General features: G+C 42.8%; 1 protein-coding gene across 3 annotated transcripts in view; it reads left to right on the top strand.

Annotated features, from left to right (window-relative positions):
* The window catches only part of tox2 (TOX high mobility group box family member 2), an 87931-nt gene that overhangs the window by 57026 nt on the left and 3186 nt on the right, over positions 1 to 27719 (top strand). Inside the window, exons 4-9 of one of the 3 annotated variants that reach the window (XM_084020782.1) lie at positions 1640 to 1915; positions 17028 to 17294; positions 19075 to 19305; positions 23730 to 23810; positions 26822 to 27217; positions 27304 to 27446. In XM_084020782.1, the coding sequence (XP_083876908.1) occupies positions 1640 to 1915; positions 17028 to 17294; positions 19075 to 19305; positions 23730 to 23810; positions 26822 to 27217; positions 27304 to 27446 (1394 nt within the window). Of the gene's footprint in view, positions 1 to 1639; positions 1916 to 17027; positions 17295 to 19062; positions 19306 to 23729; positions 23811 to 26821; positions 27218 to 27303; positions 27447 to 27719 lie in introns of all 3 variants that reach the window. The other 2 variants (XM_084020781.1, XM_084020783.1) reach the window with 2 other exon arrangements.

Below are 27719 nucleotides of genomic sequence, written 5' to 3'. Positions count from 1 at the left end.
TGACCACTCTGCTGCCGAGGATGACAGCCTACACAAAGATGATATTGAATTTATTTCAGAAATGTTGCAGAACTGACTGTTTGATGTATACCGCTAGACATGAATCATAAAAATTCTATTAAAAACCCCTTGAATGGCTGACACCAGAATATTATTTGTGATGATTAATATGACTCAGTCATTACAATGGGAGTCAAGTTGGATCGTCTCAGACAAAATTGCTTTTCATTCCCCCGTTGAATTTCCCTGCTATTTTTCTCTCCTCCTCCTCTTCTTCTTCTTCGTCGTGGCCCTCAGTGCAGGACTCTGATCTGATTGGACTTAGTGTGTTAGCGCGACAGCACAACAAATACACCGGGGCTGTTGCTCTTCTTTATGACTGATCGCTGAGCATCGAGGCTTTTTGTCCAGAAATGAGACGTTCGACGTATGTTACAATATAACACCTACTTCTAACAAAATGACGGATCAGAATAAATAAAAAATACCGTTTACAAAGCTGTTTGTAACTGAATTAAATTAGTGAACAAGCTGTGAACATATTAATGACTCTAATGGTTATATCGGCCTTAAATATTACAATGGATCTTCCATTGTGTCCTGAATAAAGGTAATTATTATTATTGTTTATAATATAATGAGGTTACTTTAACCAGAAGTGTTTTAATGATAATACACATGAAGGTGTCCTGATATATGAAGTAATGGACAAGGCAGTGTGACTGTAACGTATTCATGTTTTTGTACCGTACCGTTACCATGGTTACCTTACTCTTCGTAATAGTTAACAAGGTGTTGACATACACTAAATTGCATCGAGGTAAATATTTTTCCAGCGGTACCAATTCATGAGCAACAGTTAGCCTGTCAGCAAGCGCTAACGTAGCGTTGCTATGGATACGGCTACTTTGCACTGATTTAGAACACTGTGTGATATTATAGATTCCCTTTTCTTTTTCAAAAACAGCATTTCCACAGAACATCGTGATACTACAATGATGTAGGTCTGTGGAGATGTTAGTTTTTAATGAATTATATTTTGTTTGCAATAATCATTTTTAGTTGTATTGTGAATGACCCTAAATACGTGCGATGCCCATGATGCTCTCTGCTTCTTTTCGCGTGGAGGTGACGACATGAAGAGGTGTGAATCAGAGTGCTTTTGTCGCTGCTCCGATCTTCCCAAATCCAACAGATGAACAAACGGCTGAGTCTGTTTCTTCCCATCAGATGTTTCTTGATGAAATTCACCTCGAGAGTTGCAGGATTTTGTCCTCGCCGTTTACACTTTGGCTTTTTTTAAATGTAAAAATACTAGATATTTTGAGACGTGATTCATCGTTTGTGTTAGCGATGATCTGAACTGGAGCGTCGTCACTCATGTGAGCCTGGGAAGTCCTCTGGTTACGTAACGTGGCGCGTGCAGGAAATGAACGGGACCTTTTAGATCTCTTGGCGCCTGAACCACCCCCCCCCCCCCAGTCTGTCGCTGTGAACCAAACGTCTACATCTGCAGCCCATGTGGTGTAATGTCATGTAGGAATCGGTTATGACTTATAGCTTTAAGTTTGATCCGTGGATATCCACTACTTCCTTGGGGAGCCTAGTTTTCTCACTTTCCCCCCTCCCTCTCTTTCAGAGCTACACAGGTCAGAGCGGCGGGGGAGGAGGCGGCGGCGGCGGCTCAGGCAGCGGAAACGGGGACGAGGACTACGAGATCCCCCCCATCACTCCACCCAACCACCCCGAGCCCCCTCTCCTCCACCTGATGGAGCACGACTCCACGGGCTACCTCTGCCACTCGCTGCAACACAACGGGCTCCTCAACCCGTACTCCTACCCGGAGCTGCCCACGCTCATGATGTCAAACATGCTGGCGCAGGACGGCCACCTCGTCTCCAGCCAAATGCCCTCGGTGAGTACCGGACACCAAGCTGATGTTTTAGTCTCATTCTGTGATGCTCACTGGGAGGGGGGGGGTAGGGGTGTAGGGGTTTGTTTCGTATCTGAGATACCCAGGAGGACGTGAGGGCAAACTATTAACCCTCACATGTACACAAACAGTGAACAGATACCAAAACACTGAGGCGGATACAAAGTTGCATTTTCGGGGGGGATGAATGATGGAGCACAGGAGAGATTATTGGACTTTTTAAAATGATTTTCAAAAGCTTTTTGGATATTGGAAAAAAACAAAAAAACAGCCAAAGGCAGTCATTTAAAAAAGAAATAGGTCTCTAATATGAAACAGATTACAACCCTATAAAAGGTAAATGTAATTTTCAAGACATGACGAAGGGGGCTAAGTGGGGGAACTGAATGATTGTTCGGCGGTCGCCCATGTCAGCTTTGATGCATGGCGAAAGGGATTGTGGGTAAATCCATCAGCATCATATCTACCTCGACAGCGTGCATCGGTCAATCTGTCAAGCCTCGGAACATGAATACACACTGATTACTCCCTCAGCTCCGCCACAGAAAACCACTCCTCCACAAAATTAGCATCGCCAAACCGTAATTGCATTCGTGAGAACGGCGGGAACTAAAGCACGTTTCTATCACAACACATGATATTATGTAAAGCTTATGCGCGAGGCATAATGTATAGAGCTGCAATAAGCGAGGGGGCCTCTCGTATTGGATACATATGGCTCCGCATGGCGAGGAAATGAGTGCAGTTCAAAGTTATGTCTTTATTTTCTTCTATTCAGAGAGCAGGTTGTAAATATTGCAGGAGAGAAGCACTGAATAACATGTTTTAGTCTGGGTTTGATATTTGATTCAACTTTTTTATTCTTGTTCATCTTTAAAATATGTTGCATTACTGGTAGTAACTCCACACAAACGAGGGATTTTAGGTCTGGTTTTTATGAACCAAGCATCACAATGAAACTGAAGTAACGCAGCCTCATAGCAAGTTGCGAACAACAACTCTAACAGTCAATTCCTCCGGTCCTGACCAGGAGGAGCATGTTTTAGCAACCTGGAGCAACTTTTTGTAATTGTTTTCAACGAGAGTGAAGGGAAACACGCCCGATGACTTCTGCTGGATACCTGCAGCTATGACTAAAAACCAGGCTGGTTTGGACCAAAACCAGGCTGGGAACAAGATCTTTTCATTCATTTAAACGTAATATATCATAATATATATCAACGTAAAACTCAGATCAGCTGCTGGTTTCTTAGCAAGCATTTACAACAACAACAAAAAACATTGCAAAGAAAGCCATCAAGTCAGGCAACAAAAAGTCAGTGCGGTGTGTTTCGCATCTGATCTAGGACTAAAGTGCCTTTATATACCTCTGGTGGCTCCACCCTAATTGGACTGAACTACTGCATGGGTGGGAGGGGGGGGGGGTACCTATTTGGACTGAACCACTGCATGTGATTAGGCAAACCAGTAAGGGAAATATATAAATGTGAGACAAACTATGAATACACTCTTCTCCCCCTCCTAGAATTAATTGTATGCTCCCACCTAAAGTACCAGACAGTTGCTTTGGTCCAGACGTTTGAATTCCCCCACAGAGTTCAAGTTGACTGGTTCATCTGGTTTTATGACACGAAACAGCGGTTTCTCTGTTTAAGAGACTTAATTATCTAAAATCAAAAACATTCTACATAGACGCCGGAATTGTGTCTGATATCAGGCAAAGCCAACAAAGAAGAAGAGGAGACTCTTCAGACCAGATGACCACAATGACTCTAGAAAGAAAACGGGCAGGAGAAAAAAGAAACAGGGAATCATTAGAAGACATCACCGAGGTGCACCGACAAGCACATCAACCTGGTTAAGGAAAACCTATTTCATTTCACGTCCTCATTGATTAACTTTGGAGGTAAATCAGCTCACTGAGTCGGGCCACCTGTTCCTAACGAGTCACAGGTGGCCCGACTCGGCCTGATGACTGATGATGGTGAAACGTTAGGAACCTGTAGAGAACCTGTAGAGAACCTCCTCACAACGGACAGATGATTTTATTTAATGATTGAAGCGAATGCGTTCAACAATGTTAACTTATGCAAAAGGTCAGAATATCATAACTTTCCTGATATTGACTCAGGTATCGTGAAAAGATCCAGAAATAGATGCACTTGACGGCATGCCTTTCAGGAATTGTATGCAGTTAATAATATATTTTTAGATTTTATATTATTAAATGAAATGAAGAGTAAATATACACAGTATATATTAAATACAAACTATCATCATTTATTCAATGTTCTTCACAAACAGGAAAGATAAGAAGAATAAGGCTATGATATATATCCGAAATATAAACATACAATACATCATATAGGATGTTGGAATATTCCCATCTAGGTATTGGATCTGTGTGTCATTTATCTTCATATTCATTTTGCATTTTGGTCATGACCTTTACTGTCGAGACAGTGGTTGATTGGCCGGCGTTTCCCTCGGCAGGCGGGGTATTTGTTACTGCTGCGGAGGGCCACACTCGCCGGTTTTAATAGATTCAGTGTTTAGGCTTGTGTGATAGAAATTCACGAGTTTTTTAAACGTTTTTTGAAACGAACATAATCAAAACACGCACCTAAAAAGCCTGTTAATTTAGTTTTTTTTTAAATAACACATCATGATTGTGATATTAAGTTTATATTCAGGTTCTTTTTAAAGTAAAAAATATTCTAACCTCCCCAAACCTTGGTATTTCTAACCGGCTCTGGGGGGCTTCTTGAACAGAGACCTTTTCAGGGGCTTCGACTTCGGAAAAAAACGCAGCAGACGAAGCGAACGCAGACATTTCTAAGTCAAATAGGCTGCCTGGTGAAACCTACCAAAGCGTAGCAGAGGTTCATTTGGGCTGAGAATGGAGTGTCTATTAAATTGGTGCCTCACCTTGACACAGTCTGCTGAGCAGAGCAATTAAGCAAACTCTGCAGTTCAAACACCAGATTCTATCATAATGAATACCTCACTTGACACGGCAGATAAATTACGAGGGGTTAATTCAAATTTAAGACAGTTTTGCAAGCTTAAAAAATAAAATAAAAAACCCAACATGTATATTTAGATAGAAAGGGATTATTTTGCCGCCCGTCGACACACTGTTTGTGTGCGTGTCCGTGTATTTTCTGTGTCCTCACTATAAACAATATCTCTGCTGTTGAAATGGATCCACTACATCTGGAGGTCAGGCCTTATATTCAATCTTGAGCACATTGAAAAAAAAAATCCATTAGGGTTCATCTTTCCTGCATCAGCCATTCTATTGTGGTGCTGCAGTGAGATCTGTTTTCATCAGGCAGATTCAATACGTGAGCTGGGCAATGAAAAGAGTGCAATAGAGTTGGATGGGGAGAGGAGGGGTGAGGAGGGGTGAGGAGGGAGGGAGGGCGGTGTGGGGAGGGAAGCAAGAAGAAATTGCAAAGAGGAAAGAGGTAACTCTTATTCAAAATGAGCGTATACCTCCAGTTTTTCTGTAGCTCCTGGATTTCATTATTAGATATTCAGAGATAATTCAGTTGAGTGAAATAAGGTTATTCTGTCTCAACAAAAGGCTGAGAGCTTCTGGTTCCTTAATGCGCCGCCTATATGATTCAAGGAGGACGTCTGAGAGTCCTCCGTCGCAGGTGCAACCATATAAACATAAAAATAAATAGGCCGATTATATAACAAAAAAAGGAGAGCACTGTTCCGGCGGCGGTCGATCTTCGTCCGGGAGCTTGTTTGACAGGATGGATAGATAGATGGAAGTAAACGGGGAGATTTTGATCTCCGGCGGAATACAGCGGTGCATTGTGGGATGTGGATCCTCCAGACCAAACCACCATCAAGAGTCACAATCACGCTCAAAATAAAGATGAGGGAATATGAAAGCATATGTTTTTGGTCTTATCTGCACGTCAAAGACCAAAACCAACCGTCTGTCTCTTCTTAACAGTTTATGATTAGATTTAGAATAGATGATTTAATTAATGATATCCTTTAATGAGCAGACACTTTAGTTTTTTATGAACTAACTAAATAAGTATTGAGTTTGTTGAGGACTTAAGCGCTCAACAATGAGGTCCCGGAAATGACAATAACACTCATATTCCAAATCAAGGATTTGAACAATCCGAAGTAGAATTATCATGATTGTGTTTATGTAGAAGCAACAAAACTTGTTTTAAGAAAAAAAAACATGTTTAATTTGCGACGTCGTGGAGAACTACAACGCTACCCACAATCCTAAAGTGGAACCGCAGCGTCTGGTTGATGGAGCTCGCGGTTACCATGGAGACATTAGCCAGTGTGAGGGTGTTCTGCTTCACGGTCTGCTCCCGGGTTTCACAACGGAACAACGTGGCGGCGCGTTGGGTGAAAAATATATAACGGAAATTATTCATTTCATAGCTGGTTGATTCGGTTCTCTGTGCTTAAAACTCTTTAGAGGAGGATTTTTGAAAGATGTCGTCGGAGGGAACGATTTGGGAGTTTCAACAAAAAATGGGCCGTCACCATCGGGGACTATTTTCATCTGCGGATGAATACACATTTTTGTTTGCTTGAGAGAGAGACAGGTAAACATTCACAAACTCTACCTTCACATGGAAACCAGTTGTTTGTTGCCATAATAATAACATTCAGAATGTTGTATTTAAAAAGACACAGCAACATATTCAACATGCAGAACAGGTCTATATGATAGTACATATTATTTAATTAAACACGAGCAAATTCTGGACATTTGCCTTTTAGTTGATGGTTTACCATTTACAACGTCGGCTTCCACTCTTTCTTTCGTACTTTTTTCGAATATGAAGGTCGGACATTTCCGAGTCCTGAGCGAGGCGATGACTTTTTCCGGTTTCTTTCTCTGCTGACTCTCAAAAACCTCATAGATAGAGTTGACTTTAATTTCCTAATTCTGTAAAGAGTCCTTTTTCAATTCAATTTTTTTATTTTTTTTTATGCTTATTATGTTGCTGTCTGAAGCCCCTCCTGGCCAAACCTGATATCTTTCAGAGCTCTGATGCTCTGATGCACTTGGCAGGGTCTCTCTCTCTCTCTCTCTCCCTCTCCCTCTCTCTGTTAATGCCCCCACTGTCATAGCATCTACAAGTTCCAAAACACATTAGACATTTAATAGCCGTGCTCAGGTTGCATTGATCTTATCAATACGGCCCGGGACGATACGCATCTCTGCTGCTGAATCATTGCTGGACACACAAGTGGAGTTGCCTTGTTGTTGTGTCTTTCATTTACACCAAAAAAATACTTTTGCCCAAAAAGCAAAACCTATAATATTATAGGCTGGAATCAAGTAGATGAGCTTTTCATCAGCAATGTGTTTAGAAGGGAAACGGCTCCGTATTCAATTATGGTATATTTAACATGCTGCTGGGATCCATACGACCTGCACACGCCTGCCACTGGAATAAATTATCTTTGATTACGTTTTTTTTCTTCATGTTCCTCAATGATGCATGCAATATTAGCCATCATCAAAACCCGGGCTCGAGTGTGATGTTTTGAATATGTAATGGATGATGAATGTATAATCAGCCAGCGGATGTTATGCGTAATGGATATGTATTAGCAGAAGAGAGCTATATGCATGCAGCCTTCATGAAACTCAGGTATTATCTCACTGGTTTACGTCCAATACGAGGGTCAGTTTCATTTTGTAAAGACGACGGCCCGCCGGCTGCATTCATATTCAAATGATTTCTTTTGTGGCCAACATTTCAAACGTGAGAATTTACTTACAAGCTTTCTTTTTTTTTTTTTTTTTTTATCTCCAGTTGTTTGGGGTTAATTATCAAGTGTTAATCCCCCCCTGATTGTCATGTTAAGTTGGGTGCGGATGCCTCGTGTTTTCTTTTCTCCCTTTCTTCTCTAACTGGCGAGGCATTAAGTGCTCCTGACAGGTGCTCGCTCTCCAAGACGGCGTGAATGAAATATGAGCTGCAATGTCAACTGAACTTGTCACAGACAAGCTGGGATGAATTAATGATAAGAGAGCAGAGGTGTGTTTTAATGTGTTCCCTCTCTGATGGAGGGGCCTCGGCGAACGTATTATCGCATACTGTACACCTGCTGGGTTTTTTGTATAAACACGGAGCGGGAGAAAGAAAGGTGGATTAGAGATAATGGGATATTTGTAGAGGGAAAATCTTGCTCTGTCTTGAAAAAAACACGTCACCTGGACCGTTATCGAGTTTATATACTGTAATTAAATGTGTTTAGACTTTTTTTTTCCAATAAGGACTTTAAATGTGGCTTTTAAAGACTTCCTGCTCTTTTGACGCCTTATTCTATACTTTTCATTCAGATGAAGGAAAAACCTATTTCTCCTTTGAAAGACCTTCATTTTCAGTCATTTTTTAAAAAGGGATTAGAGCGTCTGCAAGGGAAATGATGGAACGTCTGTCGCTTTTCCAGCACAGTTCAACAAGCCCGCTGATAGAATGGGACTTGTATTAGTTATTTCTATGTTGATTCAGGCATAGATGATTTTTGAATGATCAATACTCTCAGTGGGAACGAAAATAGCAGCTTGCTTGTTTGATGGCCTCTGGAAATCTGCAGGGGGAAAAAAACAGGGTTCTTTAAACTGCTTCCCTCTTTTTTTTTTTTCTTCCACTTTTTTTGTGATTATTTATTTTCAAATTGTCCCTTAGGCTAATGTTCCATTTGGCATTTCACACCTCCCTCTCCCATAAATGAACCATCACGGCCATAAATCACTGGACAAACAGAGACTTGTGCAAACCCTGAAAGGTTCAGAGATTTATGTAACGCATTCATGTTTTCCACTTCCTCATTTTAGTACTCCACTGGTAAAGCCTAGCTAATAAAAGGTCCTATTAATATTTCCTGTTGCTTAGCAACGGCAGGCAGCAAGTAATAGCATTCTGTGGAAAAATAGATGACCGATAAGGAAAAATTCAATTCTTTTCTCATCTCCTGGGAGAAAGTGCCTTATTTCTCTGGCAATGTGATATGAAACTGTAGTTGTATATTAAGAAATTGCTTAAAAAAGAAATATAGGTTATTTTCCAATCATTTCTGTGGTTGGGACTTTTACTGCGACGGCGGCTCATCTATTTTCCTCCACCCTGATAAAGTCAATTAACCTAATCGGATTAAGCTAATCAGAGGATAAGGCGCCGACTTAATTTCTTTCTTTTTAATCAGAAATTCTGAAGAGATGGTATTAAATAACACACACGCCGGACTTCAAAAGGATCTCTTCCGTGAGACAAATTGCATTTCATTCATATTGCAGGTACAATTTAGACTTGTTTTTTTTAACAAAAACACCGCACGGAGCGCAAGAAAACCTCTTCTAATAACGCCCTATCAGCGTGATCGCAGGTAATGCAAGAGGAGATCGCCACGGTGACAATTTTCAATTTAGATAATTCATCACTTCGTATTTCCAAAACAAAGCGAGTGGAAGATGCGTTATCACACACATGTTGTTGTGGTCGGGCCGTCCTCCGGTCTGTAGATGTGATCAACAGCGGCATTCAAGCAGAGAACAGAAGCCCAAAGAAACAAAGGCAGATTCAGCTCCGGCAGATAGCCGGCGTTATGAAGCCGATACCAAAGATAAGGGATTTCATATTACACTTAGCCATGGGGCCCCCGCTGAGATTTATCATGCCATGAAATCGTGTCCATATTGCACTGTGAACCTATCTCAACCATCCATCAGCTCATTCTGGGTTTTCCACCACCAGGAATATTCTGCCCTGGTGGCGAGCCGTCCCATGTCATCCCACTCAGGGACGGCTCCCCCCCGCTGTGCCACCCGGCCGCCACTCTGTCTGCTAATGTGCACGGGAGTGGCTCCAGGCGGGGTGATTAAAAACACTTTGGGTACGAGGGGGCTGTGTGACCGTGATCCAGAAGAGGTTTACATTTGACATCAGAACAGAAAGAAAGGCCGGGTCACAATCTCACCAGAGTAAGCTGAGGAACATCTTTGCTGTTTCAAACAAATCCCAAAAATCTGGTTGGAAATCAGAGTTTTCAAATATGGATTAAAGTTGTTGTTTTTTTTTCCTTATGAGGGACTCCTTGTAACAAACCAGTGGCTCATTTCTGTCTTTCCATTTTCCTTTCATGAACATATTTTCGGAGCTTCAGAAGCTTTGTAGCAAAAAAAAAAAAACTTGAATTGAAGTACAACATTTGATCGTGTGGGCACATTTAATCCGGTGGAAAACCTGTTTTAAAGAGATTCTTCTTTTTTTCTTTTTCTCAGTCACACATCAGCTACAAGCATATCAATAGCGGCGAGTTAATTTGTTTGTTAATCTGCTGTCTGCAGCGTTCACTAACGGCTCAAAGCTGGAGAATACAGGTGAAGGTGGCTTCTGTCACAAATGTGTGACCTGCGACACACAGCACACTGTGTGTGTGTGTGTGTGTGTGTGTGTGTGTGCCTTACATTCCATTCGTGGGTCTCTTTCTTCTTTTTGTGTTCATTATTTCTGCATCTACATTCTTTTTGTTGTTTTTTTCTGTTGTTGTTGTTGTTGTTGTTGGTTGTTGTGTGGGAGAGTGGGCACGCCCACACATACACACACACACTCACCCACACACACACACACACACACACACACACAAAGTGTGTGTTTGACACGGCAGCCAGGAGTCTCATTAGTGGGAGCAGAGGAGTCTTGCCTTCTGCTTGTCAGGAGTGTGTGTGTCCCCGCCGCTCCTCACAACTGTCTCCTGCATGTCATGTCAGGCGAGGCTCTGATTCTCTGACGCCACGCTTTGTGAGGTGAGCTGGGAGACACGCCCGGGCTGAGAGGGGGAGAGAGAGGGAGAGAATAAAGAGCGAGGAACAACAGAAGAACTGAGAGAGAGAGAGAGAGAGAGAGAGAGAGAGAGAGAGAGATGGAGGGAGGGAGAGGAAATAAAAGCAAAAGGAGGTTCTGACATTAGCAGTAATGAGGAACATGGAGGATGGTGCCGAGGGGGACATCATGACATTACTATCTGCAAATCAACCACCGCCTTGTTGCTGCCACAGATTCAGGCTTACATCTCAAACCAACCAGTCAGTCACAACCGGGGACATCAGCCACTTTCTCTGCAAGCGCTCCCAGCGACACTTTTTTAGATCTAATCATTAACAAAAATAATAATAATAGCCACAGGGATTAAGTACTTTACTTTGAAGGGAAAATAGCAACAACGGGTTGTTAAATTGTATCATAAAAGTTGACATTTTTACAATTTTTTACTCCACTTCTCGTTTTTTTTTTTTTTACTTACTACTTAGCATTTCATCGGTATGGCGCAGCTTAAGAAGTAATTCCTCTGTATTTTATTAAAATATCAAACGTGTTGGCACAGACTCTGTTTGGCTTTGGGGGAGATATTTGTGGCAAATCCATTTCTGCAGTGTGGCTACTTAAGACTTTCTTGGAAATTGCCTTCTTCTCTCCACCTTTCAAGTTTGCAGTCGAAACTTGTAATTATTTCCTTATGCTGTTTTGCGAGGTATTGCTGTTTTTCTGCCAGATTAATTACTTGATCACAGTTCAGCGCAGGAGGGTGCAAGAGCAAGTTATTTCACTTTTTCTTTTTTTTACCTTCTTCTTCTCTCCTTTTGACGAGCATGTAATTGGAATGATTGAAAAGTGACCTTGTTTTGGCAACACCGAGCCAGCCCAGCACCGAGCGGTGCATTGCTAAATGCAGTTGGCTGCTGCTACACCTGTATCAGCGCAATTTATTACAAGCGAATCAAAGAGTCCTCGTCTTATCGGGTGATATTTCTAATGTTTTCTTTAAAAAAATACATCCAATTAAGCTTCGACACATTCACTCCTTCTTAAACAACCCGTCATCTGTTGCCCGTCACATCTCCTTACTTAGCATCTGTCTGATGTCACAAGGCAGAAGCGGCGTTTTGCCTGCGCTTTCATACTTTAAGTAGTGTATGATTCATAAATCCACTCTCTTATTAATTCTTCTCAGCTTGTGTAAATGACCCTCCTGGGTGTATATAAGCTTGATAAACCGAAGACATGGATGAATGGAGAGAGGAGACGAAGAAGAAGGAGGAGGGAGGGAGGGAGGGAGGGAGGGATGGGAGGCTCCGAGGCTCTTTGAGGACCAGAGTTGTTAGCGCTTTGCCCTCGGGGTGAATGAGAAGTAGCTTTGAGGCGCAGCGTAGGCTCCCCCACCTCAAGGCGTGTTTACCACCGTGTTGCACGGCGGCGGTGCTTTTTTTTTTTTTTTTTTTTTTTTTTGAAGGATCAGTCTCGAACACGCCTCTAATTAAAGCTGTCATGGCTGGGTGCCTGCAGGGATAATGTTCTATTATTATAGTCATTTGTTTCAATTAAACGCTGGGTGATTTTACAATAGCAAGCCGTGAACCTGCGTGAGTGAGCCATCACTCTAAACAAGATGGCTCCAGTCATGCGGGGAGGCGAGGAGAGGGGGGAACTCTCAGGACTCTCGTGGGGAAGCGGTGATCACCGCGTATTCAAACCGGGGGCGGGAGGGGGGGCAGGACGGGGCCACGGATGCCGGTCTGGGACTCTGATTAAAGTGGATTAAAACAGTTTGTCTCTTTAAAAATAATACTGAGACATTTATAAAAAAATAATTCATAATTAGCGAACCACATTTCACCTGTCATTTACATTTTAAAGTGAATGAACTTTCGCACTTAATTAAAAACCGACACGCTTAATATTTATTTTTCATTTTTTTTACATGAGGATAAAAGTTGAAGCACATCGGGAGTTTATTATGATGCGAGGGCGATAAAAAACCTTGCACAGCAATCAAGCTGCTAATTTACATGATGAAACAGATGCCACTCCGGTACAATCCTCGTAAGGACGGAGCAAGGTTGCTCTCCTCTTCCCTCTCCTTGTGGCCGTATACGCTCCTCTCTCTTCTCTTTTCTCCCCCCCTTTTTTTTCTCCCCTCATCTCTGTGCTGGTGGTCAAATCCCCTTAGCTAAATCAAATGGTGCAGGCAATCGGAGCGGCCGTGAAACCATTTCAAAGGTAAGGTCAGGAGCAGCAGGAGAACAATGGCTTTGTGATATTCCATCTCACACACAATGTGCTACACGTAATTGGAAAGCCTTTGTTATTTGACTCCCATTTGACTATGATGTACAAGATGTGAATACAAACACGACAGGCGTGACGAGTTTCCCGGTTTTTTACATCACAGTTTGGGTCTGCCTCGGCTGCTCCACACGGCAAAAAAAAAAAAAGCAATATCTCACTGTTTGCTAACTTTGGGAGGTGGATTGTAGTAATTAGGTCATTCTGAGTTTTTTTTTAAACTTTTTCCTCTGTTATGTCTTTCTGTCTCTCTCCTCTTTCCTTTCCTTTCCTCTTACTTTCCCTCCTCCACTTAGAGAGACTGATCAGCTACATTGCTGGAGGTTAAGCACAGCTACATCCAAGACAATACCCAGGGGAACACCCAATCCCGACTTTATAAATAATCTTAATATAGATAAATATGGGACACTGCATTTCTCAAGTTGGCAGTAATTGGTTTATAATTGTGCCACCAAATAGGGTGATGAGCAACGTTTTTTCGACGAGTCAGCTTCTTCGGCTCAGGAAGGACCACTTCCGATAATTTCTCAACCATCCATCAGGTTTTACGTCCAAACATAACATCATGGCATCATTTTTCGACCAAAGTCATACATCCAGGGGGGAAAAAGCTGTATTATAGGCCGTCCACGAAAAAGTCAGCATGTGTTAAACGCTAAAAGCAGAGAGCAGTGACCAACCAAGTCCCCCCCCCCCCCCCCCCCCCCATTCGGATGATACCATTAAGGATTAGCATACAGTACCTATGGCAACCGGCAACCTTTGTCAGATTCTTTCATAATATTTGTACAGCAGTCTGCTGCTCGCTTTATTTAGCTCGGGACTCGATGCTGCTGTGTGATAACTTCTTGCTCTCTCTGTCTCACGCAGGTGAAAGCACCGACCGAGAAAACACCCGGAGACATTGTTATAAAACAGAAATGGCACAGGGAGCGACTCTTCGGAGTACATTATCACAGTAGGAGTGCTTTGAGTAACGAGCACTAGTCTTTTAAGGTTTTATATATAGCTGCTTTTAGTAACCGTAACAAGGCGGTGCGCACTTTCACCGGGGGTCTCCGTGCCCCCTCCTCCCGATACGTCTTTCTGCAGCATGCTATCGGTTTCATTAGACTTTCACCGGAGTGCGATGGATAAATTTGTTCCTGTGTTTTTCTGGTGAGTTCGCAGCTTCATTAGTTAGGACACAGCACTCAGCTCTAATGAAAATTGAGTCAATGCTATGAAATATGAGCGTGAAGACAAAGACTGGCAGATGAAATGTGCGCTGGATTTTCAAAATAAAAGATCAAGAAATACAGATATCTGAGGCCTGCTTCCACCGTTCCCTTCACAGGAATACGGTGAATCGGTGTGTAACGTAGTGTGACGATTTTTTTTTTTTTTTTTACAGATGAATCCCTTAAAGTGGGAACTTAAAACAGATTTATGTACATCTGTAGGAGCCCGGGTGACCCTTTTCTCTTTCTACTCTCACAAGTACCCACGATGCCGCGGTGAACCCCTCCCCCCCCCCTCTCTCTCTCTCTCTCTCCCTCTGCATGTCTGCTTCTTGTTTATATTAAACATGGTGTGGCTCAGATTAAAGGGTGACAATTTTGCCTGGAGGCTGTTGCTATGGAAATGCGTCGGCTATAGCTATGATAGGCCATTCACGTTTGATTAATTGGTTTTTCAATGCATCTTGGTTTGTGAGGACCCTTAAAGAGCAAGTCCATGGAAAATGGAAAATTAATGGATTTCTATTTCCTTCTCTTTCCCCCCCGTTCTCCCCTCCCTCCCTCCCTCCCCCCTTTAGTGTACTACTTATTTTGCTGAAGCTATTTCCTCATGTTTTAAGAAGTGTAGTGACGGTGTTTTGAATTATGATTGGAAGTTGGAGATTGCGGTGGAGGGTGGGGGTTAGAGCTCGCTTATTTGAAATGCAAAAGGAATGTCTTTGTTCATGACTGCCTTTTGTGTGCAGCTGCTGAGGCAAACGCAGAATCTAATGTCGTGTGAATATTATGAGGGTTTTTTTTTTCAAAGCAGGGCCAGAGCCTCGTACAACATTACTTTGTTGTGCATTTTTATTCCAGCAATCTACTGGGACCAATTATGATTATGAGCGCCGTGCCTTCATCTTTGAACCTCCACTCGTGTTTATCAGGACCTCGTATGCTCGGGCCTTTTCAATTTGATCTTTTTAGCACTTCGCTAATGTGTAATGTATTATTTAACTCATGCATATTTAAGTAGCTAACAAATGCTAGTTCATCACTTTCTGATCTGTAAATTAACAAACATTCCCCATTTATGCCGGCATTAAAAGCATCCTTTGGTTGCGTGTTCGTGATCTGTCCCGATGAATCTTGAAGAAAAGCTTTTCATGTGGTTATTATTGAAGATCTGTTATGATGGCTAAGAGCAGAACTGTGCTGAGAGTCGGATTCTGTAATCACTCTGAAGGCTTTTCTCTGTGTTGGGGGTCACCCTCCAGCTGTGAGCACCGCTTTTTTTGTTTTCTATTTGTACCGAGTGTTGAAAAAAAGGTGTTGTTGAACATGGCAGTAAGTGATATTCTTGTCTTTCATAGCACACAGTGAACATAATGCATCTGCAGGGGGTTGATGGGGTTGTTATCAGTACCAGTGACTCGATAATTGCTCTGCAAGGTAATGGCATTTCTGGCTCCTTAAAACTTTCAAATATCTTCAATCAAACGCAAACCAGGTCAATGTAACCGCAGGTGGACCTGCACTTATTCCACTCCCAGTGAATGGTCCGAGGTGTTATTATTATTTGGCCACTTGTACGGCACACACTCACGATATCAGCAGCAATATAAGCATCCATTTGGACTCGCATTTCCGCCCATCTGAGAGAATTTAAGTCAAATCTTCACTCTTATTTTAGCTCTGTTTTTGGTCTCCACCACTTTCTGAGCAAAATGTCTGACTGTTTACCTGCTGAATGCTCCACTATTTTCTTACAGCCGTTGAGTGCTAAGCAGGTTTACTGCTCAGTGATCTGTAAGAGTATTTTTTTGCTGAAATCATCTGACTTCTGTTGACTGTGAACGCAGTGAAAATGAACCAGTTGTGGGCTGGAAAACAAAAAAAATAGACGGCAAAACAAACACACACTGTTCTCGTTTAGATTTTGACAATGACTTCACTATAATTTTCACTCTTTAAATTATATGTTTGGGTCGCATTTGCTTGATTGACAGCCGTCAGCGGCCAATCACGACGAGCCCCGTTGACCGCTCATCAGATTCCATCCGGCTCCAACATCCTCATGAAAAGTCTAGATTTTCTGGCTCCGGTTACGATAAATATGGCAGCGGGCCAGAAATACAAAGGCTTCCAGTCTTGAGCTTTTCAAGCAAGTTTGAGAAACTTACAGATGCTGTATACATTTTTTTCTTCTTCTAGTCCACTAGTCTAGTGGTTAGTTGAGACTGAATGTTATGAGCTTTTAGGGAGCAACGTAGATGTCTTTTGGTTGGTTGGGGGTGAGGGATTCAACGTATCTGGTTATATGGGAATTAAAGTGCATTACCTTTCTTACAGAGATGACATATATTTTTAGTTTCTTCAGAGAGATATTTAGCTGATAAATTGCCTTGCTCCCAGAATTCAGATGCAGCCCCTGTACGAAGGCCAAGCTGTAGTCAGCTACCAAAAAAGTAACGTGGATAAACTTGGCCACAAACCTGCAAGTTTGAAAGTGGTGCAAGTAAAGAGAAGTTGTCTAACCACCAGCCTCAGTTTAAGGGATTTTTATAGATTTTGTCCAACACACACACACACACACACACACCGCACTCACACACACACACACATTTTTCCTCAAATTTGAAAAAAACAAATGTCATCTCCACTTCTTAGTCTTTGCATATTTGGCTGATTGGCAAACTTTTAATCACTTTGAGTGGAGGAGAAGATAGTAAAGCTGGTGTTCTTCTCTCACCCCAGATGCAGGAGATGGCTTTGCACCACCACCAACAGCAACACCATCACCAGCACCCTGACGGCGCTCATTATGACCCCGCCCGTAACCACCCCCTGATAAACAGCTCACCTCCGATACTGCCCAACCCCATGAGTGCACTGACCCAGCTAAACCCTCAGGTCAGCAGGAGTGCACTGCCTCATGGGTCCCCCTCACCTCCTGGGAGTAAATCTGCCACACCCTCCCCCTCGAGCTCCAATCAGGAAGAGGAGACCGATCCTCATTCGAAGGTACTGGAGCGACGCTTGCCTGTGGCTTGTTAGTTAGCGGCTGTAGGAGGCGAGAGGCTTCTCGGGAAGACGGTCCATTACATCCACATTACTTACATTGAGGGCATTTAGCAGACACTTTTATACAAAGCAACTTACAATATGTGCATTTGTTGGAAGAAAGAACAGTATATCGGTATTAGTACAGTCAGGATTTCACAAGAACAAGTGTCCAGTACCCCGATTGCTAAGTTGACCTGTAGCTGGTATACAACAGAGATACGTGCTTAGATACAGTAAGTAAGTGCGAGTACATACAAACAAGCAATGAGTGCCACGTTTTTTTGGGGTTGTTTTGGGAGGTTGCGTGGTAGTAGGGGGTAAGCAGAGTCCAGGTGAACTCTAAACAGGGTCTTGAGTCTCTTACGGAAGATGGGGAGCGACTCAGCGGTCCGCATGCTAACTGTTAAATCCAAACAGGAATTCGGAGGGTAGATACGCTTGTGCTTTGAAGCAGGTTGGGTAGAAAACACGCACGGTTGGGAAATTCTGCTGTTGAAGGGAACTAATGGGATTTTCTTTTGGTTGAGTGTGGTGTCACATTTCAAAAGAAAATTGACTTGAAATATTTACTTCACGACTGGATTTAGGTGTAGAAACCAACTTTATTTTAACGTTTCCCCTTTTTTCAGGGCAGCACATTTCCAAAAAATCTAGTTATGTTGATCCTTTTGTGCAACATTATAATTTCACCCTCAGACAAATTGCTATTCCAATGATAATCCATCACCAGAATGGCATATTTGCAAGTTTGTTGGCCAACTTTATACCAAACAAGACCTTCCCCTGAAGTAATTTGAGATATATTGTACATGAGACCTCTTTTATTTACAGATGTGACTTTTAACTGGGCTTGATCATCAGCAACACAAGATAAGGTTGGGCAATCCCATCTTATTTTGTCATTTTTTAGTTATATACAATCTGGTTTGAAAAGCCGCCACTCCATTTTTAAATCCCTCATTCATTTAAATGAGAAGGACACTTGTTTACATTCATTTGCTTGATGTAAATCTGTTAAAAAAAAAACTGCTTTCATAAATTGCCCACCGGCCAAATGTCTCTGTGGATTTTGCTGCGTTTCTATCAGGGGAAGGAGGGGGGGGGGGGGGGGACGTGTGAATGGGTGTATAATTGAATCTGCCACATCCGCAGTGTTTCAGATTCATCGGCGTATTTAAAATGCTAGCTCGCAGTGATACAGTGTAACAAGAAGGGGGATCCTTTTAGTTAAAGAAAAAATATATTTCCCCCTGCATATACATCTCTGCTGTGCTTCTCACTGCGTGTGTGAATAAAAATGATTACCATCTCTCCTATCAGTAAGTAATTCCATTTGCTCTCTCCAATTCACTCTGAGACCACATCAAAGCCGGAGCAGATACAGCAGGCGATTTAAAATTCCTTTCACCCCCCCATAGCATGAAGAGTCAGAATTTATGACTTGCTGAACAACTGAAAAATAAAGATTTAAAAAGAGGGTTGGATAAATTCAACTAACAGATGTTATTTTTTGACAAAGTAAGGCAGAAAAAAAAAAACATGCTGTCAACCAGCGGTGTAAAAACGTTACTGTCGGTTGAAACATCGTCGCAATATTCTCCGATCGCTGACTAAACGGGTGACGGAGAGCTTGAATTATGCATTTAATGAAGTCTACATGCGTCACCTGGGCCGCGTTATTTTCTTGCGGTGTCAATAAAGTGGTTTTGTTTTTTCTGTGCTTTTGATGGTCTTCCAGATCACGGGCGAGAAGCGGCCGTCCTCGGAGATGATGAAGCCCAAGCCCAAGCCACAAAAAAAGAAGAAGAAGAAGGATCCCAACGAGCCCACGAAGCCGGTGTCAGCCTACGCCTTGTTCTTCAGAGACACCCAGGCGGCCATTAAAGGACAGAATCCCAACGCCACCTTTGGAGACGTATCCAAGATCGTGGCCTCCATGTGGGACGGACTCGGAGAGGAGCAGAAACAGGTAGAGTCATATATTCTACATGTACGGAGAATTTACTCTTCATTTATTGTTGTGCTCGAAGCAGGATTATATATAACACATTCTTGATCAAAAAAGTGACATCACCATCATTTTTTAAGGTGATAGAAGGAACTTTGTAGCAAACAGTTGCCTATTTACACAACAAGTATCTTTTGGTGTCGTGTTTCTGGCCACCTGGTGAATTTAAGCCCAATATTCACTTTACTTATAGCTCTGTTTTTGGTCTCTACCAGCTCCTGAAGGAAATATTTTTGCTATTTAGCTGCCTAATGTTCAGATATGTCAGGTAGTGGCTAACAATATATCTTATTTGTTGCTGGCAAGGTAGAGAACAGTGCTTTTAAAGCTGTTTTGGCTGAAAACAGCTACCTGCTGTGACCAAAAACAAACAAATGTGAATCCAAACCAAGATGTTTTCCAAATGACATAGTGAATCTAATGCCTTGAAAAGCGTATTTTTTGCACCAACCATACAGAATCAACTGGTAGGAAAACATCATTATGCAGTAGAAAATCAAATTTGAAAAAAAAAAGTAAAAAGTTAGTTGCCATCAGCGGTGTAGATGTCACTTATTTGGTCACAGGCCTGTGCATACAGAACTGCATTACCATTTTACTGCAGTTCATAGCTTTTTCCACCTCGCACATTTTCTATTTCATTTTAGCGTTCGTAGAGCGACGGACAAAGTCAGAGAAACAGAGAAAAGGGCTGCGATGTGTTTTTGCGGTGACAAATGATGGTGGGAAATGAATGGAAAACGAGACAGTCTGATGATCATGCGCAGACTCATATTTTCAGAATAGCCAAGCTCGCCTATTGGGTGTCAAATAAAAGCACCTGTCTCCGTGACAAAGTGCAGCCCATTCCCTTCAGCCCCGGCCACCGTTGACTCGACCCTATCTGCCTGGCGTGTGTGTGTGTGTGTGTGTGTGTGTTTTTCTCCCACCAAACCCACTTTATATACGCCGGACTCTTTGGAGGCCGTCTGTCCCTTTTATTTGCAGTTAATTTTTTGCCGCCTTCACTGGGGCTCTTCACCATGAATCTTCATTTCGCCACTGACACCCTTGAATGTGAATTCCTCATTTCCTGTCCTTTTATTTATATCTGTTGCCTGGTGATTTGATCATGCTGGGAATACAAGATTAGCAATTGCCTCGTCCTTGGTTTTCGCCTCAAGGACATCTGCTCCCGAAATGTTATTGTTTGTGCTTCTTAACCCTTGGCGTCCCAGCTTCTTTTTCACCTTAGATTCTGCACTGTAGATGCATCTCTCTCTCTCTCTCTCTCTCTGTCCGTCTACCTCTCTCTCTCTTCCTGTCTGTCTCTCCTCCTAAACACATTTGTCCTTCACACTACTATCTGGGAAGAGATTAACAAAAAAAAAAAAAAAAGGGGCACCCATCCACCCATTTATTCATGCCATTCCCGCCGCTAATTATTTGATTTGTTTGCACATTGGTGTGTTTAATCAAACGTGTCACCTCGCCAAAAAGGCACGTAATCAACGCGAGGTAACGATGTCGTTACGGAGTGAAATGTATGACCCTGTCTGGGCAATAACACCCGTGATTGCTCTAATTATTCTCCGTGACGAGCGCTGTCACTTATTCCCCCCCCCCCCGTGCAAAAAAACAAATGCATAAACTTGATAGCCGTGCAGTTACACGAGTGTAACCGATTCAGCCGCTGCGTGTTCACACCCATTAAAGCATTTCACCAACAAGCACGTAGCATCCGATGAAGTGATATGCATTAAGAATGAAAACTTTTCTCACACCGTAAACAGTATTTTTCCAACATGCAGCTTCAGTCCCTACGTCTCCCCGCTCAGGGGCCCGTTGATGTATACGCTGTAATGCTTTCTCTTATTTTTTCCCCCGACAACGTCGACTGTCACGCCATCCCTAAAGGACCGATGAGGTGTTTTCTATAATGTCACAGTCAGACCCTCCGGAGCCACGCAGGAGCAAACCCTGAATGTAAACACCAGCCTCCCCCTATACACACGGCGTTTGTTTTAACTATGTGGCCCCCGTTTCCAATTACCTATAGTAGTCCTCGAACGCAGCATGCTGCACAATTCAAATAAAAGCATCGAAGGCGGCGTCTTTTATTGCTGCATTTTATTGAAGAAGCGATCAGAAGTGTCATTTGTTGTGATTTGTGTTCTTTTTGTGGTTCTTTTTGTATTTTTTTGCAGCTTCTTTGTGCATCTCTCCACCCCTTCACACTTTGCTCGTTGTATTCTCCAGTGTCGCCCTTGAGTTTAGTGGAACAAAGTCTTTTTTTTTTATTCATGCTTATGTTCATATTTTCTTTTTTTTCTTCATTTTTTAAGATGATTTCAAATGCCAGCACGCTATACAGTGTTTTGTTTTTTTTAATTCCCGAAGGCGTTTGTTTTATAGCGCCAAGATCAATGGGCTGCGTTATTCCTCAAGGTGACTACATGTTAAAGTTGCCCCAGAAACACAAAAGAACATATTTCTTGTGTTTTGTCTTTTTTTTTTTTTTTTTTTTTTTTTAATATTAAGATCACTTTTCACTTGTTTTTTTTTAAATACAGGATAGAGGAGGAATAGTGGTAATGGAGTTGGGTAGGAGGTGCAGGAGATACCTTAGCTGTATGTTATTGAGTCTGCTGTGTTGGAGTTGTGTGAAAAGGTCAGATAGAAGGAAGAGAACATTGTAACGTTGTTTAAATGGCTTGCTTTGATATCAAACTCCATGAATAGGCGACTTCCCCATCTATCCAAAGTTTTCTATCTATTTTTTGCCTGTTTTCCACGTCCTTGTCCAATTTTGTTTTTTGAATTTTTCTCCTTCGCTACCTTCTTTTTCACCCCTCCACCTCCTCTACATCCCGTTTGTTTCCTCCTCCTCCTCCTCCGCTCACCGGTCGGTGGGGTTTTTTCGTAAAGGGGGTAATCGCTCCCTTCAGTGTCAGCAGGGTACCGGAGTTATTGTCTCCTGTAATTAACTGGTTATCAAACAAGAAGATTTCATTAAGGTACAATTAGGGGCTAATTCAGGCGGGACACCTCTGTGTCGGGATTACGACGGAGGCATACGCTCTCCCCCTCGCAGCTTTGTTATTTTTAATTCACACTGACCTGCGGTCTCCGACGGCTTCAATTGCTAATGAATCCACTCACTTTGGAATAATTAGACATCCTTAGGCATGGTAATTTATTTAAAAGTATCCGTCGTTGCTCGAATCGTTAGCTATGTTAAATTGATTTGAAATTAAAGCTGCTGGGGGAAGTTTGGTGGTTCATTAAAAGGAGGCAACCATCGCTCTATCAATATTTAAGGGGTGAGGGGTAAGGTTGTCCATTTTTTTTTTCGGACTGTAATTAATTTCTTAATGGGGATTATCGGTTTGTAGGGGAAGTCTGCGGTGTATTCCTGTATTTTGGAGTTTCCTAATCCAACGCCGTCTTGTTCCAAAATACCTGGATGTATATCACAAGGGGGGGAGGCAATAATAATATTGTAAACAGGGATGAGTGAGAGGATAAACATCAGCTGTTTGAGCAGGAGATGGTATCCGTCTCCGTCCCCCGGTTTGTTTGCTGCTCCGTGTGCATGTCTGTTTGTTTATTGACTGTATGTGTTAGCAGCTGCCAGCCTTTGTGCATTTGGCAACACATGAATGCTTAATGGTTATTCTACCCCACCTCTTTGAAAGAAGTGACCCCCGTCCGTGGAGCAGACAGTCTCACACTGAGGATCAGTAATTACCCACTAAAAAAAAACACACGTATTAAAAATGCTTCCAAGAGAGGAAGATCTGAGTCTTCCTCATCGATTTAAGGGTTGTTTTTTTGTGTGTGTGTGTGTTTTTCTTGTTTCCCCCCCGCATCAAAAAGCCAGTAGTGGCCATAAAGGGGCTGTGAGTGACATGTGATGACATTAACTTGAATTCCTTGTCTTAACGCATCATTTGAGGTTCATTCAGAAGGCTTGAGATTGCCTCTTTGCTTAATGCTGTTTTGAATTCTATTTATTTCCCTCCCAGTCTGAGTGACTTGCTGGGACATCAGCTCTGATTAAGAGATGAGCAACAGCCTTAATAGAGTAAGAGGCTGGAAAGCAACTTAGAAAAATGACAAACAGCTTCTCGCTCCTCATTGAGCTCCGTAATATTTCATTTTTTTAAAGTCATTGCATTCTGGAACATTTTTGAAAGAAGCTAAACGATTGAACCGCAGCGACACCATGCAGATGGCAAAAAAAACAAACTCTTTGGATTTGATAATCGCTGGATCACGGCAGTCACGCCGTGACTCCTGAAATCTCATCTCCATCAGTCGGCGATGAACCAACAGGGTCATTTTTAGCCTTTGGCACCACCTTTGTAATCAATGGTTTTTGTTGTTGTTGTTTGCCCCTGCAGAACTACAAGAGGAAAACAGAGGCTGCTAAGAAGGAGTACCTGAAAGCCCTGGCCGCCTACAGAGCCAGTCTGGTTTCCAAGGTAACCACAGGGGTCACATCTTTGATATACATGGGTCAGTGGCGATATCAGGGATGATAAATTAGACAGAGAATTCTTCTCACTCTTATTCCAAAGAGAGGGTCCACTTGCTGCACAGAGGGATGTTTGTGCATGTGTGTGTGTGTGTGTGTGTGTGTGTGAGTGTGTGTGTGTGTGTGTGTGTGTGTGTGTGTGTGTGTGTGTGTGTGTGTGTGCTCTGAGGAGAACAGTGAAAATTAGGCCTCAAACACACCCAATTTGCAACCTGGGGAGAAATGAAAAGTAACAGTACCTGCTCGTCGACGTGCACATGGAAGAGCAGAAGTGGGCATTACCCATCATTTGCTGTGCTCGCTGTTCCTCTCCTCCCTGATGGGCCGCTAATGTGGCGGCTGAGGTTCGCTCACACCGACCTGCTCTGTCTGCTGCTGAAGGTTTCTCCAGTTTAGTCCCGGGAACATGAACACCTTTCCTACCCGGCGTATGTATAAATTAAACACATAGCCATGTTGCAAATTATGACGGCGTATTAGGGCCAAAACAGAGCCGAGAGAGGTGGGCAATGTTCAGAGAGAAAAAAAGTCGCAGATTTGCAAGAGGAAGTAAACACGTTGCTCGTTTGCCGTTGCTATGACAACAAGTGAAAGGTACCGCTTCTTAGCCCAACCGCCCGATCAATAAACCGACAAGATGACAATTTGGCCTCATAAATAAAACCAACAATAACCATCGACAGCCGTCACCCAAAGGACCGTAACGAGGCGTTGTTACACATTGTGATGTATTAATTAGAAAAATAAATTTGACATTCATGGGAAGTTAGCTAGCATGAATGCTGATTGTTGTTAGCATCGTAATAAAGTAGCAAATCTGTGACTGAATATTGCCCCCCTCTCTCTGCTCCGTTTTTTTTTATTTTTCTCCTCTACAGTTCTTTTAAAAAAAGAAAAACATGTTTGTTCCCCCCAAAACTCTACATCTGCTTACACAATAGTAATCTTAGCACACTGCATTTTCATTCCAGTGTTTTCTAGCATTGTTTTTCAAAACAAAACTCTAAATTGCATTAGCATATATTAAGCTCCTCCCCCCACCCCCTCTTTTTCGTGCCCCCCCCTCCACCCCACGCGCCGCCGCACTTCCTCTCGTGCTCATGGGGCCGAAAACAAGCACCTTGATTAAGACATGAATAGTTAATTCATCAGCCACTTCACTGTGGCATACTTTCAACTAAAAAGACTATTCTCATCTCTTGTCTTTGGTGCAATTAGACATTCATGTCAGTGCTCCTATAGAGGCTTGATTGATGATATAAGTTGGTAGATTGCCAGTCAAAAAAAAAAAAAAAAAAGACTTGACAAAAATCCCCCCCCCCTCTAACTCATTCAGGACAAGCCAATCTAAATGCAGGGCTGAATCTCATGATTCAACATGATTTCTTTTTTCTTTTTTAATTACCAATGAAGGAGTCTTTTCGAAGTGAATTGGGGCAGATTGGAATTGGAGGTAATTGGAGGATCATTTGAAGGATTCACATCTTTGCACCTGTTGCCTTTTTGTTTGGTGACGCACGGCGGGTTTGTTTGGGAGAAGCAGAAAAAACAAAAGTCTGATTGCTTCCCACTGTGTGTCCTGGCACTTTCCTCTTGTTGTTCGTTCGAATCCAAAAAAAAAAAAAAGCCCTCAGAATGCAATTTAAAAAAATAAATAAAAAATGTCTTTCAATCCTCACAAAGTGTCTTTTAACACGTAATGCTGTAGATACATTTCCTCTGATGGATGTAAAATCATTGCACCGCAATGCATCACCTTAAAACGTCTCCTTTAACTAAAATAAGGTGAAACAAATCACAGCCGTCCTCTCGCTCCTTCCTTCTCCCCCTGCACACGTTTCTTTAGTATTTCATTTTCCACTTGACCCTGCAAATATATGTGACCCCCTCTTTTATCCATCCCTCCATCCCGTTCCATTGATTATTTCATGGGGTTCAGAGGGATGGATGTGAGCCATTACTAAATAGCAGACCACCACACATCACTCCGGCCCATCTGACAGTTAATGAGAAACACTGGATGTATTTCATATGTCTCATAAAAGACAGCAACGGAGAGAACCTGCAGAATAAATGTGCGTGTCGGCTCTCGCGGCATCGGCAGAGGTTTGTTGGGAATAAATAAATAAAAAGAGGGGGAGGAGTGGATAGTGTTAGCCGCTATGGCTACGATAAATAGTCTAGGTGACAACTACTACCGTTTACAACCACAAATTTCTTGATTTGAGGAATCGTGCCATTTTTCCAATTTAATTCATAGCGTTACTAAAATAATTGTCTTTAAATTTAGCTTTAATTTTTGCTTTTCCCCTGAGAGAGTTATAATTGTAGGACAGTTTTGTAATTTCGTGACTATCAGCTCCATCAGCTACAGTATCAAACTGTATTTGCATACTTAAAATGCCCGAAAGCCTTCCTACTATTAGTACGTATTATTAAGCAATTTGGACAACGCACTCACGATACCGCTGGCTTCCACCAAATTTACACCAAAGAAGAAACGCTACAAATCTTCCAGATTTCAATATGTGAAATATGGAAGTCCCAACCATTACATAAACCCTCCAGCAAGGTGCACACTGTTAATATTTCACTGAACACTTGATTTATCCACGAAGGATCCCTTCCTCTTTATTGCAAACTTGTGTCTTTTTAGCTTTGTCCATCATTTCTAGAGATAACAAAGAAACAGCTGAGACCTGGATTAAATAAAGTCAGACAGGACGAGCGATATGATAGCCCAACAATCAGGTTGTAAACAAACCAACGGTTAAGCACACAAAATCCCGTTGCACAGTGAAAACTGCCACCTTCAGTCAGAGTATCAGAAGAGCATTGGGTTTCCCAGTCTCCAGGAGAACCGGGATCTGGTCCAGGTCCTGGAGACTAAAATTAAGATCCGAGGCCGGAGGTATGGTAACGATTGTAAGCATATTCCTTCTCCTCCGTCTCCTCCAGACATATAATGACCCCGTGGAGACAAAAAGTGGCCAAACGAGCCAGGCTTCTCCACATATGATGCCAGCCAACACACCCCTGTACAGTGTGCCACCTCCCCCACAGCCGTCGTCGCCCTACCTGGGGCCCGGGGCCTTCCCCCTCACCGACCTGCAGAGCTACGCAGGACACGCCCCCCGCCACGCCCTGTCGCAGACGCTCAGCCAATCGCAGATGCTGCCCAGCATTAGTGCCTCTCCCCCTTCCTCCTTCCAGATCAGCCCACCCCTTCACCCCCACCAGCAGCTCTCCCTGCAGCAGAGCTCGCTCCTGAACCAGCCGATCCGCATGCAGCAGGTCCAATCCCACCAGATGGGGCTGCAGGCCTCCCTCCACTCCCCGCCTCCCGGGCAGCAGGTACGCCAACATACCGAACACACACTTCCTGCTGTAGGACGAGTTCATGCATTCAGATGTTGGCTTCATTGTCTTTCTTTCTCCAGGGTTTCTCCCACCTTCAGTCAGAGTATCAGAAGAGCATTGGGGGTTCCCAGTCTCCAGGAGCCCCGGGCCCTGGTCCAGGTCCTGGACCGGGTCATGACTGGGACAGTGAATACTGCAATCGGGAGTGTGGCAACCACTGCAGGTCAGTGGAGACGGAGGAGACTCTTTAATTTGCTCCCCACAGTCTGTTTTACACTTTAACCTTTTTGTTACTGCAACAAATCTGATGGTCTTGAAGGACATTTTGAATGTATTTCATTTAATTTATGTGGGGAGGGCAATGCATATTAATGAAACACTCATACACACCTCACTTTGTGTAAATGTGCCGGATTTAGCTAGGAGCTCATTTCCATCTGCAGTCCTCAAACACAGAGTGACGTAAAACATCGGGACAATACATTGTAAAGAACTA

This window comes from Eutrigla gurnardus, assembly GCF_963514095.1.
Source record: "Eutrigla gurnardus genome assembly, chromosome: 2".
NCBI lineage: Eukaryota > Metazoa > Chordata > Actinopteri > Perciformes > Triglidae > Eutrigla > Eutrigla gurnardus.
Note: the sequence above shows the minus strand (reverse complement) of the source record. Positions and strands in the feature narration are given on the sequence as shown.